Consider the following 14,705-nt stretch of genomic DNA (forward strand, 5'->3'; position numbering starts at 1 on the left):
ATAATAATAATTTATAAATTATTCGGGGTGTGTAGGGGAAGGAGGGCAAGAAATGAGTTGATGCCAGGGGCTTGGGTAGAAAGAATATGTTTTGAAAATGATGTTGGCAACAAATGTACAAATGTGCTTGACACAATGGATGTATGTGTGGATTGCGTTAAGAGTTGTACAGGCTCCCAACAAAATGATTTTTTTTAAAAAGAAATGATCTTTGAAATACTACTCTTCCAAATGAAAAACTACAGACAGTGAAATGATCAGTGATTGCCAAGATTCAAGGAAAGAGGAGGAGGGATGAGGAGATGGAACACGAAGTGTTTTTAGGGCAGTGGAATTTTAATGGTGGAAACAACCTGCACTTATCAGAACCCATATGGCTTTTACTACATGAAGAGTGAATCCTAATGTAATTAACTATGGGCTTTAATCAATAATAAAGTTCAACTAAGCAGTATTGGTTAATCAATTGTAACAAATATTTATCAAAATCAAAATGTAAGTAATAGATGATGTGCAGTAAGAACAGAACACTATACTTTCTACACAAATTTCCCATTGACCCCAAACTGCGAGAGTTCCAATTGTTCTACATCCTTGCCAACGCTTGGTCAATATTTAAGAATTTAACCATTATCTTTAATGGTACATTATTGTTTTAATTAGAATTTCTCGATGACTCATAATGCTTAATTAGTATTTTCTTTTTTAATGTTTATTGACCACTTACATATATTTTTCATTGAAATGTCAGTACAGACCTTTTGCCCATTCAGCAGTGGTCTAGAGTTATCATTAAAACTAGTTGAATACATTTCTTATTTTGAATAATTTTCAACTTTTAAAATAACATACTTATTTATACTTATAAAAAAACCCCACAAGAATAAACTGATAAACCAAACCAAAACCCTTCACTTTCTTTGAAGTTTTGACAAAAGAACACAGTCTGTGGGCTCAGGAGGACTGCTGGGGGGATAGAAGTTCAGACTAATTTAGCAGATTTTTTGGGTCCCTTTTATAATACAAATTTATTTATTTTAAAAATTAGCTTAGTACCTAAAATAGATATCCCACCTGGAGATATTTTTTTCTATACACGAATTATTATTGAGGGATTTCTCACTCTTGGGGTATGATGACTTTCAATAAGCTAGCCATCAACATTTGCAGACTTTGGGGAACAGAAATGTACAGTGTAGAGGTAATACATCTGGGGTACGCAAGGGTGATTCTTTGTCTCTCTTCCCCTTGAGGATTGTTTGACACTACCTGGAGTTATTTTGTATTGTTACCATTTGGGAAGCAGTTTATAGGTAGAGGCCAAGGAAGTTGCTAAACATTTTATGATGCAGTTCAGCACCCAAACCACAGAATTATTTTTCAAATGTCAATAGTATTTTGAAAGTGATAAAACCTGATTTAGATTAAGTCACCCTGTACAATCATTTACACCTTAATGTTCAAGAATCTGCCAATTTTGAGGGTGGGAGAGGGCAGCAAAAATGTAGACAAAGTAAAATCCGTACCACTGTACTAAATGTTTTTAAAGGTACCTTTTTAACTTCCAAAGCACATTCCATCAATGCTTTTACACTTCCAACTTCACGCAATGTCTTTTTACTGTTTACATCTGCTCGCCAAGACAAATTTCTCAAAACACTTGCAATAACCTGCAAATAACCAATTTTAGAATTACACATAAAAAATGAATCGTATTAGTTGCTTTTTTGGTATTTCATGCTGTTTTAGAGTAGTAATAAAGAAATGTGTTTCCAATGTTTATGTGCTACACTAAAGGGGATTCCTACAATATAACACCATTTTCCAACATGAAATACAATGAGTCACAGTTTAAATTAATCTAAATCAGAATGCATACCTACCAATAGCTAGGAAAAAAATGAAATGATAATGTTTACCTGCTGCAAATCTTCACTTTCAGATTTCAGCTGAGCCACAAGTGCTCTCATGCAGCCCTTCATGGAGCACAAAGTAGCCTGTGAAGAAACAGAATACAGAGCAGAGGTTCTTAGAGGCAACCTGAAGCTGGACAGTATTATCATTTCAAACTCGTATTGTTTCACTTAACCATAATTCATATTTTGCACACAAAGGTAGACAGACACAAATCCCTGTGATCAAAGACAAATACCATGCCATCTTTTGCTATTGTTCTTCCCTTGCCAAACTAGAAAATAAAGTGAATTTTAAAAAAGGAATTACATGCAAAGTGATTTAAAGTGAGGCCTCTTATATGGATAAAATCAGTGTGTGCATAGCACTTGCCTTGGTCAGTAGGATTTTCCAATTTTGCTCTCATTTGTAATAACAGTGTTTTAAAAACAATTATGTAATTAAGACTTCACTATTATGTTCCATCCATTGATGTGCTTTGGCTTTTGTTTAAAACACAGGGCAACTGAATGGGTATTGGCTATGCAGAGGGATGTGAGGTACAGTGCTTTATTAGTCAGCACTTAACCAAGAAAGCGACAGAAAGGACACCAGTGAAATGTGTGTAGGAAAGTAAAAGGACTCAGACCCAGACATCTTAAGAAATGGACATATAAAAACATACCTTGTTAGCTACGTCTCCAAAAGTTAGGTTTGTTAAAGCCATTCCGGCATATCGTCTTAATGTAATACTGTAGTGGTCATTAGTAAGGCCATACATTTCACAGTCCACCTGCAGTAATTCTGCAATGGCCTGCAGTCCCCCTAATTTACAAAGGGCAAGAGGGAAAACAAAACAAAACAACAATCTAAAATAAGACAAACTGGTGCCAAGATGGTAACTTCAAGAAAAAACAGGGAAAAAACCCAAACAAACCCTCAGAGAATGAGACTATATTATTTGAATTTCCCTTTAGAATTAAAAGCAACATAATTATAAATGACTTTCATATAACATTTATTAAATACCACTGACAACTATTCCATGTTCTGCCAGTTTCTCCACCCTCCAGCCTTCATCAACTGTAACTTGCCAACAATGGAGAAGGCTACTTTTCTAAGGTAAACACTAGGTCTTCCTGAAAATAAGCAGAAAATAACTTAATTATGAGGATTTTACAATATTCATTGTCACACAATGTGGTCTTAATATTTTACTAATTTTTATCTGCCAACAAATTACCTTTAGGAATACTGAAACTTTTAAATGAAACTGTGCACAAAGCAGTTTAAAAAAAAATCTATTAAATTTATGACTACATTTTATTTCAGATTTTAAAATGTTACTTATTTTTGATACTAATATGAAATTCCAATTGTACTATAGGAATTAGTATTTTTTCATACCCTTGTGGTCAACACTAAAAAGGTAAGATGGAAAATAAAGGAACAGGAAAAGACATAGGGAAAAAATTAAGGAAAAGCAAATGATGACAGAGTGAACAAAAAGAAATCAAAATGCATATGGAGACTATTCAAAATATTGAATCATCATGGAAATGGGGGATATGTTTTATCACAGAGAAGCGGCTTAGACAGAAAAAAATGAATATAAATAAACAGGAAATTTCAGACACTAGAAGTCTAAACACTAATCTAAGAGAGCCAGTACACTGAATACTTTTATAAGTGATCTGGAAGTGTCAGTATGCAGAGGATTCAGCAAGTTTGTGAATGAGGCAGAGTTCCATTTTGAGGCAAGAATCCCAGGCCAAGAGAGTCTCTAATACTATATGACTAGCAGAAATGACAGAGTTGGAATGCACAAAAGTGAAAATTAGGTTAAGAAAAATCCCAGCCATATTTGGAAAGATATTCCTCAACCCACCTATCCAGGGAATTAAATATAGTTACAGTCTTTATGGGGCTTATCGATTACAGCAAAACTGGTGTGATGGATTGTGGAGAAGCACAAGGCATGATAACAGAGGACTTTACATCAGTGTGAGGGATCAGGATAAAGGTGGAAGAAATACTGTTTGTTAAGACTCACAAGAAAGGGGGCAGGGCAGACACAACGCATGATAGGTAGAAGAAAGAGCACTCTTCAGGTGCCCCAGAATACAAAGTCTTTGTACAGCAACAAGGAGAGACCCTGAAGATGAGGCTACAGAAATGGGTATGGGATAGATGATCATGCAAGCCCTTCTGTGCCAAATTAAGGCATTAAGGCAGGGGAAGAAGTAATTAGATTTGATTCTAAATAGAGTAACATGTTTCCCTTGGGCAGACTGGAATATGTTTGGAAATGGAGAACCAAGTATGATAAAGTACTGCAAAAGAGGAGGAAGGATTTCCTGGTGGCTTAGACTGAAAATGAAAAGGACAGTGAATAGAGACATAGTTTTAGAAGCAGATCTGAAGTACTGTTACTAAAGAATGGGCAGAAAGATAAAAGTCTGGCTTGAGCAACTGGGTTGGCTGGATTGCCATTTTCTGAGTGAGAAAAGAAACCTTATAACATATAGATTTGGGGATGGGAGAGAGAAGAAAATCCAGTTTGTGACAGCAGAAATCGAGGATGTGAAAAGAGATTGATCATGTCTACAATTCTGGACAGAATTTGAAAACTATTGTAACTGAAGCCCTGGGAGTAGACAATACTGCCTAAATTCTATCATTTAGCATTTGGGTGAACGAGAAGAATCTGTACAAGAACTTGGAACCACTGTAAACTTAATGTTCTGATTCTACCTAATGTATTGGTGAAATTACAAAAATATAAAATATTATAAAACAGTGTATCAATATTAAAACCAGATATACTACGCTTTGTATCTGGATAAAACCTACACCTAACTGGCACAGCTACATTTGGGGTACTTTCTTAAATAAAACTGCATCTAAACAGATCCCCAAAAGGTATTAAGTGATTAGAGAGTTGACTATTATCTATTTTGGATTCGATTCTGAAAACAAAAATTAAAGAAGAATAAGGTACGTCTACAAGATCATGAAGAACATAGCAAAAGAACAATAAAAAAGAACATTCTACAAAAAATTTTTATCTGCTATTGATAAAAGAAGAAGCCGTTTAAGATTTCAGGCAAATAAGAAGAGTTCAGTGCATTTTAAGATAAAGAATATAATCTATAAGCTAAAACTATAAACAGATTCACAAAATGGTAAGATTTGTATTTGATAGAATAAAAAAGTAAGTTGTCCTAAGAATAATTAGAATGTTTCCAGATAACCCAAAGATGATGAGCATATCCTTTCATGTTTTTCTTAATGTTGGAAAATAGTGATTTAGATGGACCAAAGCATTATTTAATATGGCATTTCATAACCTAACTAAGAGAACGAATAGCCTAAAGTGGCATTCAACAGAATCCTTAAGATTCATATCAAAAAGATAATAGAAGACACTTAATTTTTAAAAGTATCATTTTTGTTTTGTTTAAATAATTACTATTAGCTGGAAATACCTCAATCTAAAATAAATTATTAGGGGCTCAACATCAATAGTTCTACAGGATGATGTTTCACAAAACTTCCTGATTTCCCTGGAGATCCTGTTTTCCTAAGCCTGGGGCTAGCTAGGCCTGAGGATTTATAATGTTTGACACATGCCTCTGGTGATTGTTATGATCTGGTTTAGGAAGGACTAAAATAGAATACATCATGAGTTCCCTGAAAGTCAGGATCACATCTTAGTTATTTTTTTATCTAGCACAGTTTCCAAGACAGAGTAGGGGATGAATAAATCTAATTCATATTATAGTCTGAAACTTACAATAATAATAGGTAAAAACCTAAGAGATTCTCAGGGTTGTATAATATTCATATACATACAAAAGGCAGTCTTAGCTGATTATTCTAAAGAATTTCCCTTCACCCATTTGGGATTTCTTTTCTCTCCTAAACCCTAGAGGCCAGATACCTTGTACTGTCTAATACTGCACCTCCCCCCAATATGCAAACCTTGATCCTCCCTTTGTTAAATTCAGAGGCTAGGAAAGAGAAGTTAATCCCCCTTGGCTATGTCCCAGGCAATCACACCCCCAGAGGCCCCATCCTGCTCCTCACCTGAAAGCCCCTGCCCTAGCTCCTGTGATGAAATGCCCCGGGTAGCCTTCCTACCTGAAGAAGGAAGAGGAACAAATACTGAGTCTAGGTTTTATTTTCAAATTCAGATGATTATTGTGTCAGTCCTAGTCTATAGTCCATTGGAACACAGGAACATTATGTAAAAACTTATGTAGTGTCTTAAAATTGGAATAATTTTCCTGTTTATTCATAATTTTTACCCCCTTCCCATTTTATTACTAGCATTAAAAACAAAACACACACAGAGACACAAAAAAACTTAAAACTTTTTAGAAATGCTGGGATAGTACTGAGGAAGGGAGAACATGTCAGATTATACTGGTTCCACAGAAGGCCGGGGAGGAAAGGTCACTGGGTCTGTGGAAAGTAAAGGATGGAGGGCAGGCCTGAAAGCACCAAGTACAGAGCCTCCCAACGTGATGACTCTGAAGGAGACAACACTTGTTTGTGGATGTTCGGTTATCGGGTTTAAATGAATCTCATGACTGTATCACCTTTAAGATAAACGATGAATGACAACAATGAGGTGATAGAAATACAAAGTGGGGCTGGAGTGTAATGTCACACAAACAGCATAAAAAGCAAGGGCACAGCTACACAAGAGGAAATTCAGTGTATGCTTCTTGCTTGTGGCATGACTAGAGATCCAGTTCACATGAGATGGCACAGCACGATGCATTTATAAAACCACATGTGCAAAATGAACCTAGAAGTCAAAGAAAAACTGTTACATGAAAAATGGGGTGCGGAAATGCAGGTCTATATAAGGTTTCTAGTGTGTGATATATATGTACCTAAAAGTAGTTCTTTCAATATTAATGAAATGTTTCTAATTTAAATTGACCATATTTTTCTATATAAACTAGTTTCAAAGTTATCATGCTGCTCATCATGAAAATCTAGTACAGCACTATTAACTATGATGACATTTTAACAATAAGAGAATCTTAATAGTAATTCCTCCTGGTGTTATTCAGAAGCTACTAAGTTCTGCAAACCATTAAGTTTAACTACATTTCAGAATAAATAAAGTGACTCTTTTCCAACTGTCACAGAGAGCCTACCTTGGCAGTGGGGACAAAGAATGATACAATTTTTCCAATCTTTGGCTAACACTTTGAAAATCCAAGTTAACGTTGTAACAAGGTAGCAGTCTCTATGATTCAGGACCCCTTTTCCTCTGACAACTGGCACCTATCATTTGCTTCAAGGAGAAAGCAGCTGGTAACAGAAGTTAGCGGCTTCATACCCCGGTTGACGAACTTCTACTCCAGTTCATCAATGATTAAAAAAAATCTTCATTTATCTTACTGAACTTGTGTCATCATTTAAAAATCAGCTTGCATTCAGGAGCATTTCCATCTTACCAAGCTCATTCATTGCGTGCCTGTGCTCCTCATCAAATGAAAGCTTCATTAGGACACACACAGCAGGACAGATCTGATGCTCAACAGGAGCTGGCACTGAAAAAGAAAATTGACATACATCGTAATGTCTTGTTACCTCAAAAACAATGATGTTAATACACAGAGGTCACTAATATGCCTCTGATGCACAGCAGTTTAGGGTCAACAGATAGTTGTTGAATGAATTAGAAAAAATGGACGGGAAAATGGGCTTTTTTCTTGGTTCTATAAAAATGTTTATCATTCATCTGCCCTTGACTTAGTCTGTTAGAAAAAGACTTAGCAATTAATCATTTAAAATTATGTTGAGTAAATGAAAGAATAAAAAGCATTTTGGTACAAAACTGTTAACCTTTGTTTCCACTTCTTATTCACACTATTATCTTGTGCGGCATAATAGCATGTGGCTATGTCCAAATATGGTACCCAGCAGAGAAAGTTTATTATATAAATAGATAATAGAAAAAAATTAAAGTGTCCAATAAAACATACTCCACATAAAATATTGTGCATAGGCTTTAAACTTCATTATTTGAAATAAAATAACTTTTACAAGTCTGTTTTCTAGCAGTAACATGAATTTATTTTATTTACTGTTTGAGACAGGCATCAAAAGATCACAGAATGTTGGTAATACATCACTTGGATAACTAAAGAAAACCCAAAAGGACCGTGTCCTCTTAGTAAAGTACTTCCTTAGTTCTCTTCATCCCTATCACATTTCCCTAAGTTTTCCAATAACCGAGGATTATGACTTCCTTACTCTGTTTCTGAAAAATCACCCTTACATCTAAACTTAAACAATAATTTGGCAAATTATATTGGCGCCATCACTCTCTTCTCCTGTTCCTCATTATCAATAGCTTGCATCTATGTTTATGTTTCTACTTATCTTTGACCCTGGAATCCCAATGAAAATTCAAGGGAAAATGTTAAGTTCACTGCTAGGTTGAAGATACTGGGTCTATAAGCTCAATTTTCATGGCAAAGCTCTTACCTTTAATACTTACTGCTCTGGGCTCTTCGCTACAGGAATGAAGTAAGTTATGTTTCCAGGGATCTCAGTTCTCCTGTTCCCTGCTCCTGAGGGAGAGGGGCTGGTGGGCAAGGGTTTTTCCCTAAGCAAAGGGCTGGGTGACTGATTATACCCAGTAGGTGGGGCCCATCACCTGGCGCAGGTTGGTGCAGTAGGAAGAGCACCACACTGAGAGTAAAGATCTGGCCTCTGTTCTAGGCCCCTCCACTAACTAGCTGTGAAGCCATGAACAAACTATTTAGCCTCTCTAAACTTCAGTTTCACCAACTGTTAACATGGAAATGCTAGGACCTTTCCTCCCTATATATATAAATAACTGTTGTATTCAATAATACACCAGACATAACATAGCTGTGTGTCCACTAAGAGAGATATATATGTGTAAAAAGTTATGATCTGGTCACTATAATATATCAGCTATTATGGGTAGGTCACAGAATTGTTCAAATTATTTCTAGTTTTGTTATGCTCTGGTTCTAGATGTCACTCTGTATCTTTACTTCTTTCTGGTTGCTTAGATAGGCATATAACATTTTCCATAACTAAGTTTTTCTAGGGAAATTTAGCTGTAGCTTTATGACTAAATTTACTGACTCCAATGGCAGTAGAGCTAAACAATAAGAATTTCCCCCTCCACTTATGAAGACAACATACTAACCTAAGTTTTCTTTTCTAAAGATTTGATATTGTGGCGTAACATGTACTATGTTGTAAGACTATAAACAAACGTACTTGGATTTTTGTCCTGGTCCATGCCTTGTTCATGGGCTTCTTGCCACTCCCAACAGGTTTCACAGTAAGCTCGTATCTGTTCCAAAAGATGAAGGACTCGGATTTCACGCCTGCCTCTCTTGTCATCAGGCTGTGAGTGAATGATGTTGTGGAGTGCTGCACTGGCCCTGGCCCGAGCCTCTTTACTGCCCCGGGAATTTCCCAACAATACAGAGTCTTTGTCATTGCCATGTAAAAGCTGGATGAGCAGAGGAAGACATCCAGACTGTCGCATGGATATACAGCTGTCTTGGGAGCTAGACATAGCTAGCAAAGTTCGTGACATATCATCCTTATCATGAGTACCAAGCATTGACAACAATGAATACACCATTTCCACCTGTGGGCCAAATGAGTTCAGAAACAAAATTATGACTTTAATATCCAAAAGCCACAAGCAATGAAGTGATGAATGGGATAATTACTACTGTAATTTAAAACAAAAAACAACCCCCCGCCCCACCTTTCCAAGATGAAGTAATGAGTGTTATTTCAAAATCCAGATAATAGACATTTGTTTTTATGAGTAAATAGTATAGACATAGTATACAGAAAGAGTTAGTAGGTGCTGGTATACTTCAATATATACCGGTATACTATTTGTGTGGGTTTGTTGGTGATCATTGTTGATTATAATAACTGACTAGTATGTAAACGGATTTCACACAGTGAGGAAAATGCATTATCTAAGTACTTTAGACAGTTTACCATTTTTTACTTTTTAAAACTGTAATTATAATAAACAGAAAACACTTCTGCAACAATTTCTATTTATTAAGTACTAGTTCTCAGCAGGAGCATTTGTGGGTGAAGTGGATTATGCATTGGGCTGGTAACAGCAAGGTAGCATTTTAACACCATCAGCCATTCCTTGGAAGAAAGATGAGACATTCTGCTCTGAGGAAGATTTACAGCCTCAGAGCCACATGGGTAGTTCTACTCTGTCCTACAGCGTTGCTGAGTCAGTATCCACTTGAAGGCAAAAAGTGAGAGTCAATGAGTTCTCAGCACTCTAATTCTCATCAGATTATAATTAAATGTTATTAAGATGATTTACATTCATATATGTAAAAATGTTCTACCATAAAGAAACAAATACTCTGTTCTATAGGGAGTTTGACAAAATTGCTATTAAGGCTATTCATATTCAATTTAAGAATTTACTTAGAAGCAGATTAGAAACAGGAAGCAGCAACTACCCTGTTTTCCTGAAAATAAGACAGAATCTTAAATATTCATTTTTGCTCCCAAAGATGCAGTAGGTCTTATTTTCAGGGGATGTCCTATTTTTCCATGAAGAAGAATACGGTACAAGCTTATTGTTCTATTAAAAGAGACCTCGCACTTCCTGTCTGCTCCGGCTGTGCTGCGGCACTCGCAGCTATGATCCAGAGTTACAGTAGCTTCGGGGGGGCCTTATTTTCGGGGGGTGCCTTATATTTCAGCGAGAGGCAAAACTGTAAGTAGGTCTTATTTTGGGGGGATGTCTTACTTTCGGGGGAAAAGGGTAACTACTGTGGATTCTGATAAGCCTCCTTTCAAGGTTTGAGTATAGATTATTATCTCTACAAATCAGTGGTTCTCTATTGGGGGTGATTTTGACCCCTACAATACATCTGATAACATCTGGAGACATTTGGGGTTGTCACAACTGAGAGGTAAGGGGTGCTACTTGCATACAGTTGGTAAAGGCAAGGAATGCTGCTAAACATTCTACAACACCCAGAACAGCCAACAGTGCTGAGGTGGAGAAACTGCTCTGAATGTGTTAACATAAACATACTTGCAGATAAGAAAGTATGAGGAAGGGAGTATAGCACTGTGTAAAAATGGACTTTCACCAGCCCTGGATTCAAAGTTCATCACTTACAAATTAGCTCTTTGCAAATTATCTGATTTCTCTGGGCCTCAATTTATTTGTTATAAAATAGAGGAATTATCTAAATCAGCGGTTCTCAACCTGTGGGTTGTGACCCCTTTGGGGATCCAAAGACACTTTCACAGGGGTCACCTGACTCAATATAGTAGCAAAATTACAGTTATGAAGTAGCAGTGAAATAATTTTATGGTTGGGGGTCACCACAACATGAGTAACTAACAGTAATAAAGGGTCCCAGCATTAGGAAGTTTGAGAACCACGGATCTAAATAATTAGCTTCTTTCTGTGGAGATTAAATAACAGCAATGGATAAGGCAGTACATGCAAAATTTCTTCAAACCAAACCAAAAACCAAATCTGCTGCCATTGGGTCCATCCCACCTCACAGTGACTCTACAGGACCAACTGTGTATAGGTTACCAAGACTGTACTCATGTACATGGGGTAGAGGCAGACTGCACCAACTTGGTCCTGTGGAATGGCTGATGAGTTCTTCCCGCTGAGCTCTACTTAGTAGCCAAGAGCTTAGCCACTGTGCCACCACCGTTCCAATCACGTCACAAGCAGATTCTAGTTGCTAGTTTCCTACAACTGTACTGCTAGTTAAGTATTCTCTATAGTAAAAACGTATTGATGTTGGATAAATCTGGGGCTGAATTCTGGTTTAGTTATAGCATAGCTGTCTGAACCTTTCTTGCTTTTGGTGTTCTCATTGAAAAAAAGATAAGAATACTTCAGAGTGTTTTTGAGAAGATCAGAGATAATGTACATAAAATTCCCAGCCCAGAGCCTAGCATGCAAAAGTTCCCTTGTAGAAGTTACTGGGCATTATTGACAGGATCAAGTTTCATACTGACAATATGACTGAGTACTCTAAAACATTTCTTAAATTAACATTAGTTATTTCAGTACTACTTTCACTTAGGCTATTACATAAAATAAAGGCTATTTAGAGTACACTATGAAAACAACAGAATCACCTAGATTTAAATGAAAATACATTAGTAGAATTTTATCTTAGTTAATATGAGGGGACTTCAAAAAGTCTTCAGAAAATAAAATGAACATATAATAGAATTTTCTCACAAGCTTTTTGATGCCTCTTCATATAATATTAAAGCTTTTAGCCTTAAAACAAAAATAAATCGGTTTCCTTTCAAATGTATTATTTCTTACTTACTGCCATCATGTCAATTCTGACTCACATCAACCCTATAGGACAGGGTAGAACTGTCCCTGTGGGCTTCCATGAGGGTGTCTTTACAAGGGTAGAAAGACTTGGCTTTTTACTGTGGAGCAGCTGTTGGTTTTGAACTGCTCAGTATGTGACCTCTGTGGCACCAGGCTTCCATATGATTAAGTTCTGCTAATTGCTATAATACCTTAGGGAAGCTCATTTTGAAAAACAGTCAATAATTTCTTTCAGCCACTCCAACAAACAATCATTAAACATTCATTGTAGGTGCTGCAAAAAAAAAAAAAAAGCCCTATTCACAAAAAGAAAATTTTATGTTAACTGTTAATGATTTAAAAGGGGTGGATGATTGTATGTGGACATAAAGGACTTTGGAGATGAGAAAATGTTTTATAAAGAAGAGTTTTGAGTGCCAGCAAGAATTCTGTCACTGTGTAGTAGAGGATGTGATGTATACAAGGGAGGTATGTGCCACCAAAGCAAGGCACAGGGGCAGAAAACTATGGGAGTGTACACTGCTGAGTAAGCCACTTTAGCTGAAGCTTAAGATACTTGTAGAGAGCGCTGGTGGCGGAGTGGTTAGGCTTTGGGCTGTGATATACAAACTCTCCAGTTCAAAACACTAGTCTCTCCTCTGGAGAAAGACAGGCTTTCTAGTCCTGTAAAGAGCCCCAGTCTTAAAAACTCACAAGGTAGTTCTACTTTCCCTACGGGGTCACTATGAGGTGGCATCTACTCAATGGCAGTGAGTTTTGAGGGGTTTTTTTTGGTAACACGCTTGTAGAGAAACGGATAATAAGACTAGAAAAGGTTAAAAAATTAGCTAATTTGGCAATTTTACCTCTTCATTTTTATCTATATTATAAAATTTTATATGTATTAGTACAAAGCTATAATTTCTTTAGCAGAGAGTGGTGATGATATCAGAATTCTTTTCCAGTTGCATTAAAAATGAGTATGAACAATGTTTGAGTGAAGTGGAATATTAGCCATCTAGATTTGTAATCTCCCGCTACCTTGGTTCCCAGGTGACTTGTCAGCCTTCGGGGAGCAGAGTGTGTGCTGCTAGCACTCAGCACACTGGCTGTTTCATGGTCCGTCCGGGTAGCTGAACCCTAGAAATGAAACAAATAGATCACCCATACACACCTTCACGTTGTTATTCCAAACATGCTATCTTTTGAGTAAAACTTACATACCATTAGGAGCATAACATTATTAACAGTTCAAATGATTATTTATTTATTCATTTAGTTTGATTAGCATTAATTCCCATACCATACAATCCAATAGTTCAGTAACATCAAGAAGAGTTGGGCAATCATCACCATAATCAGTTTAAAGCGATTACTTTAACCTGAAAACTTAGAGAAGATTTTTGAGAAAAGGACATTTCTTGCAAAACACCATTACCTCGGAGTGTGAAATAATCTAAGAGTGAAGAAATCCAACAAGTAGTTTTTCTCAGAGCCAATGTTATGAATCCACATTGTAGTAAATGCAAATTGAACAATGAAAAGCAATGAAAGAATGCCCACATTTTGAAATGTCCTAAGACCCCAGAAAATAAGAGTGATTTTGGCAAAGCCCAAGTCTGCAAAAGATAAAGAGGGCTACTGGAAAGAAATTTCTATTGGAGCAAGACACGAGGAAAAATTATATTGTGATATGCTAAGGACCACTTAAACTGAAACTACAAATCCTTAAGGGAAACTGGAAGAAACTATCTGCTATTGTTGTTAGGTGCCACTGAGTGGTTTTGACTCCTAGTGACTCGAAACATGTGTTCTACCCTCATAATCGTTATGTGTGAGCCCAATGTTGTAGCCACTGTGCCAGTCATCTCATTGAGGGTCTTCTTCTCTCTCTATTCACCACACGTGATTACATTTTCCCAGATATTAGTGTTGTCTTTCTTTCTTCCTTTTTTTTTTTATATTAGTGTTTTCTAATAACATGTCCAAATTAATGGAGATGAAGTCTTACCATCCTCACTTCTAAGGAGCATTCTGAGTGCACTCCTTCAATAGAGATTACCGCATATACTCGAGTATAAGCCACCTAATTTTACCACAAAAACTGCATAAAAATGTAGTGAAAAGCTCAGCTTATACATGAGTATATACGGTAGTTTGTTCAGGCAGTCCACCAAAACCAAAACCATCAACTCATCATCATTGAGTCCATTTTAACTCACAGTGATCCTACAGGACAGGGTAGAACTGCCCCCGTGGGTTTCTGAGACTATAACTCTTTATGTATGGGAGTAGAAAGCCTCATCTTTCTCTGGAGGAACAGATGATATCCTTGAACTGGTAACCTTGTGGTTACTAGTCGAATATGCAATGTATAATTTACTACGCCACCAGGGCTTCTATCTGGCAATCCACAGTACTTCACTAACACCATAATTTT

The 14,705-nt window shown here is 36.6% G+C and overlaps 1 protein-coding gene across 5 annotated transcripts in view; it reads right to left on the reverse strand.

Annotated features, from left to right (window-relative positions):
* The window catches only part of APC (APC regulator of WNT signaling pathway), a 107,447-nt gene that overhangs the window by 16,900 nt on the left and 75,842 nt on the right, over window positions 1-14,705 (reverse strand). For 2 of the 5 annotated variants that reach the window (XM_030888993.2, XM_045285397.1), the window contains 7 exons: window positions 13,307-13,405; window positions 9,178-9,556; window positions 7,371-7,466; window positions 5,983-6,036; window positions 2,579-2,718; window positions 1,920-1,997; window positions 1,554-1,670 (listed from right to left, as the gene is read on the reverse strand). In XM_030888993.2, coding sequence (XP_030744853.1) covers window positions 1,554-1,670; window positions 1,920-1,997; window positions 2,579-2,718; window positions 5,983-6,036; window positions 7,371-7,466; window positions 9,178-9,556; window positions 13,307-13,405 — 963 coding nt within the window. The remainder of the gene's footprint in view (window positions 1-1,553; window positions 1,671-1,919; window positions 1,998-2,578; window positions 2,719-5,982; window positions 6,037-7,370; window positions 7,467-9,177; window positions 9,557-13,306; window positions 13,406-14,705) is intronic. The other 3 variants (XM_045285398.1, XM_030888995.2, XM_030888994.2) reach the window with 3 other exon arrangements.

This window comes from Echinops telfairi, unplaced genomic scaffold (genome assembly GCF_000313985.2).
Source record: "Echinops telfairi isolate 266 unplaced genomic scaffold, ASM31398v2 ScPeMD7_7469;HRSCAF=8507_1, whole genome shotgun sequence".
NCBI lineage: Eukaryota > Metazoa > Chordata > Mammalia > Afrosoricida > Tenrecidae > Echinops > Echinops telfairi.